Here is a 7,169-nt window from a genome sequence, read left to right as displayed (position 1 = left end):
TTATCTAGCATCCAGGTGGCTTGTGGCTCTGTGACGAGGGCTCCTGTGGAAAGCAGTGCCCCCTCTCCCGGTGCTGCCTCTCAGTCTCATATGAACCGCTGACCTGTGTCCTGTATTCTCTTAAAGCTGTGCTCACCTGCCCTGAAACACAGGATCTTCCCAGGAGCTACTTAAACCCCGCCTTCAACCACAGCTTCAAGACAGGCCTGGGGAACTGTCTTCATGTTTTGCATAATCACTGGCTGGTGTCCAAGCTGTGGCTGTGTCACAGCAAGATTTCTGAGACCTCAGTGTAGGGCTCAGTGTCTAGACTGTGGCATTTGGCTTAATTTTGAAGTTGAAGAAACTAGCAGTACTAGTCTACATTTTGCCTTTTCAAAGGAACTGTAGAAGGCCCACACCCACCATCCAGCAAGGCGTGCTCCGTCTCCATGGCTGGCCAGATGGTCTTTTTCCTACACCTATAATTTCCTGGGAAATTCTGACAGCTGAATTTGCCTGATGGAGTTCCAAATGGAATTTTCAAAATGTGTGTTCATGTGGGTTGGATGTGAGAATAAATCCTTCACCCGGTCAAAACATTCACTTCCCCTTCTTCAGGAACAAAGCCAGCACTGAGTTAGTATTGTCTAGTTGGAGGGATATGGGTGTGATGGGTGGATAGATGCAGGTATAGGTGGGTGGCTAGGAGTGGGGCAGATGCAGATAATGAAGGACAGTTGGAAGGCTGGCTTGAGCCGTGTTAGAGTGATGGGCAGTAGCCTTGCCGTGGTGGTACACACCTTTAATCCCAGCACTTGGGAGGTAGACACAGGTGGATCTCTGTGAGTTCGAGGCCAGCCTGGTCTATAAAACTACACAGAGAAACCCTGTCTTGGAAAGGAAGGAAGGAAGGAAGGAAGGAAGGAAGGAAGGAAGGAAGGAAAGAAGAAAAAAGAGCAATGGGCAGAGGGACATGCGAGGACCAGAAAAGACATGTAAAAAGAGGGTCCAGAGCTGGTGGGAAGCGAATGGAAGGTTGGGTGGTAGAAAAATGGGAGGCCAATGTTGAATGAGAAACTTGGTGGTAGGGAAGAGCTCTTTGATGGTGGTCCTCTTGATGAAAAGTATAGGGACCATGAAGTGTGTCTGGGTGTTTGTTGGGGAAGCATGGACTGATAATTATGGCTGGACTGGCTGTGGAGGTTCAGTTGCTTGGATGTTCCAGTGTCTGTAGAAGCTTCCTTCCACAGAGGCAGGTGTCATCCAAAGCACTGCGTGCTTAGAGGCACTACAGTTCTAGACAAACACTGACCCTTGGACTACCCAGTGAGCAGCATCTGACTGTATGAGGGATACCCACTGCAGAAGCCTGGGAGGGCAGAGACAGATTGAGTTCCATGATTTCTCTTATGTTGAAGGTCAGCCTAGAGTAAAAGCAAACAGCTCTGCTGGGAGCACTGGAGAAAATAGACTCCATGTTGAGATCTTGCTTCCAATCCCTCCTCTACTAGCTAGAATCTTGGTCATAACCCTCTTTGATGGAAGAATTCTAGGCAGAGAAACTGCAAATGCAAATAACTAGGAAGGGCATAAAATGTGCAGCTATAGGAAGGAAACCAAAGGGGGTTTGCTTGGGGAGATTCTGTCATTATGTTTTCATTTCCTTTAAGGCAGTGCTTCTCAACCTTCCTAATGCTGCCACCCTTTAATGCAGTTCCTCATGTTTTGGTGACCCCCAACCATAAAATTATTTTGTTGCTACTTCATAACTGTAATTTTGCTGTTATGAATAGTAATGTAAATGCCTGCATTCTCTGATGGTCTTAGGAGACCCTTGTGAAAAGGTCTTTTGATTATCCAAGGGTCATGACCCACAGGTAGACAACTGCTGCTTTAAGGGCTAGAGATGGAGCCTGGGGTCTCATGCATGCCAAATAGTGTTTTTTTCAAAGAATCCTAGGCCGAAGTTACCTGCTATGAGCTGAGTTCCACAAACCACTTGCTTTGGGTTGGTAGAGGGACAGGGTTGTATCTAGGTTTGGCTAAGTCTTTGCTGGCTCTGAAGGGCAAGGTAGAAGCATACTGTTGAGGAACCTGGACCTTGGTGATGGTGGAGGTAGGAGTGGTCAGAATCTGAATGGAGTTCTTGGACTTGCTGGCAGAGAAGACATGCAGGAATTAACACTGGAGCCCACCAGGGATGCTGCTGTAGTAGACCAGCTGATGACAGAGAACACAAGAGATGTCCAGTTCAGTGATTTAGAATGGACTCTGGGCCAGGCTCTGGTGCCCCAGGCCTTAGCTCTCTGCACCTGTGCCTTCCTGTCAGCCTCTGTACTCCAAAAGCATGCTTTTTATGGCCTGTCAACTCCCAGAAGCCTTGCTGCCCCTTTCCAGGTGCATCCTTCTCTGCATCCTCTTACATGGTCAGGTCCTGCATCCTGGGTATGTGGATAGGGTTTACAGTCCCTACCTCAGGGTTTCACTGGCTCAGTTCACCTCAGAGCTGGTCACTGGTATTCAGTGAAAGTGGCTTTCAGCGGAGCTTATCTCAAAGTAGGGAGGTACTCTTGTTTCCTGGACATGTTCAGAGGGCAGTCCTGGCAAACAGCGCTGGGGCTGAGAATGGGTGGAGTAGAATACTGAAGTAAAAGTATATCCTTTATCAGCACTCTGCATGTTTGTTTGAGCCCATACCTACACATGCACAACAGTCATCTGGAGTACTTTCAACCCAGTTTTCTTTATTCACCCCTCCTATTATGTCTCTACAGTTTCCCAAGGTCCCCACCAAGTACATAGGACAATTGAATGTCCCCACTATCCAGATAAGGAATTGTGTACCAGAGAGCCATATACAATTGGTGCAGGACCAGCTGTGCTAGGAGGCCTAGATCTTCTGACTTGAAAGACTAACAGTCTATCTTCAAGCTCTGTACTACAGTCCCTTCTCCTGGAGCATCTGGGCTGTCAGCTGCCACTGCCCGTAAGACCACCAGGGGGCAGCAGATGAATTGTGACTGATGTCAGATTAGTCTTGAGTCCCAGACCTAGTCTGGTTTCCTGATGAGACAGGAAGGCTAAAGGCACGGAGGGCAGAGGCCTCTTTCTTGTAAAGGAGCTCCCTGGGTGCAGACACCCAGGTATGAATGGAGCAGGATTAGCAGAATGCTCTGTTTTCAGCTTTGCAATGTCCTTTATTTCCTTCTTTCTTTTTCCTGTTGTGTAGGATATTGAATGATTCTTAGGGGGAGATGCTGGAGGGTCGGAGGGCCTGCCTGTGGCCTGGTGCTTTGGATGATTTAACCTCCACCTTGCAGGCTGAGACTATTCAGAGGTGAAGCTGCAGGCTTACCTGTTGTTCAGCCTGGCTCCTCTCTTGACCTCTAGGCTTAATTAGGTTTCATGCTTCCTCCTTAGGTGATGAAGGGACTTCCTGGAAAGGCTATTTTAGGCAGGACTCCCTGGATACAGGTGACAGCTTTGTGTGTGCATCGAGATGTGTGTGGGGGGGTGTCTGTCATCCTGCCCTGGGCCAGGTAAACTGAGGGAGATTCAGGGGTTGACACAAAAGATAGAGTCAGGAGGTTCTTGTGGACTGGTCACTCCTTTCTCCCAGCTCTCTTCCATACTAGTCTCAGAGAAGGCTTGGTTTGTGGGGCTCCCTTTACCAAGAAACCACAGCTCCTGATAAATGAGTCCAGAGCAAAGTCATTTCAACTGCAAAACTAGTTATTTATGTTTTTGAAGTCCCTCCCACTCTCATGATGTCCTCAGGACACCACACTGTCGATCCCTCCAGCCCCTCTCACCAGGGAATCGAGGGGGCTGCCTGTGACCATAAGTGAAGGATTTTTCTCTCTCTCCCCCTTCGGGAGGTGGGGTGTCCTGTGGGTCCTGGCAAGGGCAGAGGACTGGAAGGGAACTCTGGAAGACCTGAGCCCACTAACCAGATTGATGGAGCCATAGGGACATGAGTGTGTAGCCCAGCCGCATAGGCGTGCCAGGGACTATCTTTGCAGAGGGCCATGCAATGGGTGCCTCACGTTACAGGGTCACCTTCTAGTCTCTGCTGGAGAGACCGCCAGCCTGGGTCCACGTGCACCTAAGGGAAAGTCTGGTGGCCCAGAGCCTGAGCTACAGCCCCGCCCTCCTCAACTTTCGCTGGCAGCCCCGGGGCAGGAAGTGGGAGGGCGGGTTGGAGGCGGCGCTTGGGTCGCGGAGGAGGTGCCGGGTGAGGGTGCCAGCTCCGCCCCCGGCCCCGCCCGGCTGTGGCCGCGCCCCCTGCACCCCCAGCGCCCGGGAGCTGCGGAGCCTCAGAGTCCCAGCGCCCCGCGAGGATCGCAGAGCCCGCGGGCCGGGCGAACAAAGCGACGGCGGCGCGGGCAGCTCAGGCTCCGGACGTACGGAGCGAGCGACCCGCTGCGCCTTTGTCTCGGGCGGGGCAGGAGCGACGGTCGGCGCGGGGCGCCCGGAGCGCAGAATGCGGCGCCCGGAGGGGCGGATTGAGGAGCGCTGCGGCAGCAGGAGGCGTGGAGCTCGGGCCGGAGCCCAAGCGGACTTGTGTGTGTGAAGGGGGTACCCGACGCGTTGTCCGGCGAGCGCCTGGTGGCCGCACGTGGGCGGGAGCGGCTGCCCGCTAGTAGCCCGAGGAGGAGGAGGAGGAGGAAGAGGAGGGCCGCGCGGCCGCGCAGCGGGGACCCGGGGCGGCCTGCGCGAAGCCCCGCCCCGGCCGCCTAGCCCCGCGCGGGCGGGCGGGATGCCCCGCGGTCACCGCACTTTGGCCAGTGCGCTGCCCTGAACGAGCTGGTCCAGCTTTGCGGCGGCGAGCGCACGGGCGCCGCGGGCGCCATGGAGCAGTGGCGGCAATGCGGCCGCTGGCTTATCGACTGCAAGGTCCTGCCGCCCAACCATCGTGTGGTGTGGCCCTCGGCGGTGGTCTTCGACCTGGCGCAGGCGCTGCGCGATGGAGTCCTACTATGCCAGCTGCTGCACAACCTCTCCCCTGGCTCCATAGACCTGAAGGACATCAACTTCCGGCCGCAGATGTCCCAGGTGAGGGTCCAGGCGTGTGAGCTGCGGGTCAAGCTGGCTGGAGCGCCGAGGTGGCGGCCACGAGAGGCTCTGGTTCCCAGGTCCGAGCGGCTGGCTCAAGGGCCAGTACAGACGGGGGCACGTCCCTGTTTTCGTTTCTCGCTCTGGCGAGCGGTGGTCCCTAAAGGTGCGAAGTTGGCCAAAGTCTCCTAAGCCTAGGGCGCTCCACCATCGCTACCGGGACCGTTTATGTGTGCCGGCGCCCGGCTCTGCGCTGCCTCGTGGATGGCACTCCAGCCTCGGTGTGGCGCCCAGCACTGCAGTCTTTCGTCCAGGCCCGGGTCCCCGACTGTCCCTTCCAACCCGGTGCGTGCCACGCTGAGGCCGCATCCTCGAGCTGCGCGCCTGGCGGCCGGAGCCGGTGGAGGATGAGATGAGCTGGAGCGGTGCCTGGGCTGGCCCAGGGCGCGGCGGAGGGGCTGGGCCGGGCGGGGTGCGAGGGCCGAAGGGAGCGGGAGGGCCGGGCGCCGCCCCCTCTCCGGCCTGCGCCTCCTCCGGGACCCCAGCCCGGGGCGAACTGCCTCGGGGCCTTCCTGGAGAGCCTCTGGGAGGGAGTTCCCTTGGTCTCCTCACAGCCTTCACTTCGCCCGTCGCTCTAGTGTGGCCTTTGTGGAGGCCGAGGCACGCTTGTGGCCGCAGGGCAGGGCAGGGCAGGGCAGGGCAGGGCAGGGCAGGGCAGGACAGGGCAGAAGCTTGTCCGCTCCTCTGGCTAAAGCAGCTTTTCTTGGCCCCTTGAAGGGAACTTGGCCGAGAGTTAAGCAGATTCGAGGCATCTGGCCCGCCTACCGGGGGTCTCAGATTCCCCGCCCGATCGCTCTTTGAAGGGATCCTGGCAGGCAGAGGAAGAGCCAGGCTGCCTAGTTCAGCCAGTACTGTCCAGGTGCGACCCGCCCACTTCGCAACTCTTAAGTGGACGCTGGGTATTCACTACCAGGAGATCGGGAAACGTGGGGTGGGAGTCTGTGAGAGTCACTGATCCTAATATTCTAGCGGGTTCTATCCCCCTCCCCCAAACCCTTTGGCTGTGCCTGCCTTTCTAAAGAGATGGGGCCAGCTATTTCCCTTTTGACAAAGGAGAGTCCCAAAAGGGAAAGAGAGGGGTTGTCTTCTTACTTGATAGCAACACTCCAGCAGCCCGGAGAGTCAGAGAGGGAGTCCTCAGGGTCTCACTTGCAGCTAGAGCCCTGAAAGGTCTGAGTGACCGTGTGCTCAAGTGGCACACTTCAAGGGTTTCAGTAGAGACTTTAACAGTGTGAGTCCCCCTCCCCCACGTTGGGTCGGGGAGGCTGCGAAGTTCTTAGCTCCTTTCATGACTTCAGAAAGAAAGGGGGGGGGCAAACTCCTGCACACAGCTGGGTCTTGACTCCCCTCTCCCGCCCTGGACTGGCCCTGAACTGCTGGAGGCTAAGGCTGCCTTGCTTCTGACAGGTTCTGCTGATGGGCCTGGAGGAGGCTTGAGCCAGGGGGTGGTGTTAAGAGAGTGAGGCTGATTGGCAGGGAGATTGGGAGGGGCTGTCCCTGACTGGAGAGTGGCTGGCTCCTGTGATTTGAGCTGGATGGGATAAAGGGTGCTGTCTGGGGCAGGCCTCAGGGATCAGCCTGTATGTTGGAAATTTCTAGGTGCCATCAACTGTTGGGCTTTACTGACACCAACCCAGAGGGTTGATCTTCTCACTTGTCATCTTGTGTAGGCTCTACATTGGTCTCTACACTGCAGGTGCTCTCTGAATTTTCACAGAATTGGGTCGAGTTTAGCTTCATGGCTCTATGTGTGTATTCATAAGGAAAGAGACAAGAGTCATTGCTAGGGCTGGCTGTGCAGGGTCTAGGGAGAGACTTCTCTTTGCTAAAGGGAAGCTCACATTTCTGATATGTGGGGAGAAGATGTTGTCTTGGTTTGTGGTTGCTGGAGCCAGAAGGAATCACAGCTGCCCTTTCCTGGGCTGCCTTGGGCTAGACACAGACTGTATGTAGAGTGGTGTGCCACCTCTGATCTGTAGACAACTGTTAAAATTTAGAGAGGTCCACAGATAATGCCCCAGGTCACCCAGACAGTAAGTGGTACTGTGTATGCACATCTTCCTAAAGAAATG

The 7,169-nt window shown here is 55.4% G+C and overlaps 1 protein-coding gene across 1 annotated transcript in view; it reads left to right on the top strand.

The window, feature by feature from the left end:
- The first annotated feature begins 4,677 nt into the window (after positions 1-4,677).
- Vav2 (vav guanine nucleotide exchange factor 2) overlaps positions 4,678-7,169 on the top strand; it is a 163,879-nt gene continuing 161,387 nt past the window's right edge. Inside the window, exon 1 of the mRNA XM_051184960.1 lies at positions 4,678-5,037. Coding sequence (XP_051040917.1) covers positions 4,834-5,037 — 204 coding nt within the window. The 5' untranslated portion in view covers positions 4,678-4,833. The remainder of the gene's footprint in view (positions 5,038-7,169) is intronic.

This window comes from Phodopus roborovskii, unplaced genomic scaffold (assembly GCF_943737965.1).
Source record: "Phodopus roborovskii unplaced genomic scaffold, PHOROB, whole genome shotgun sequence".
Lineage (NCBI taxonomy): Eukaryota > Metazoa > Chordata > Mammalia > Rodentia > Cricetidae > Phodopus > Phodopus roborovskii.
Note: the sequence above shows the minus strand (reverse complement) of the source record. Positions and strands in the feature narration are given on the sequence as shown.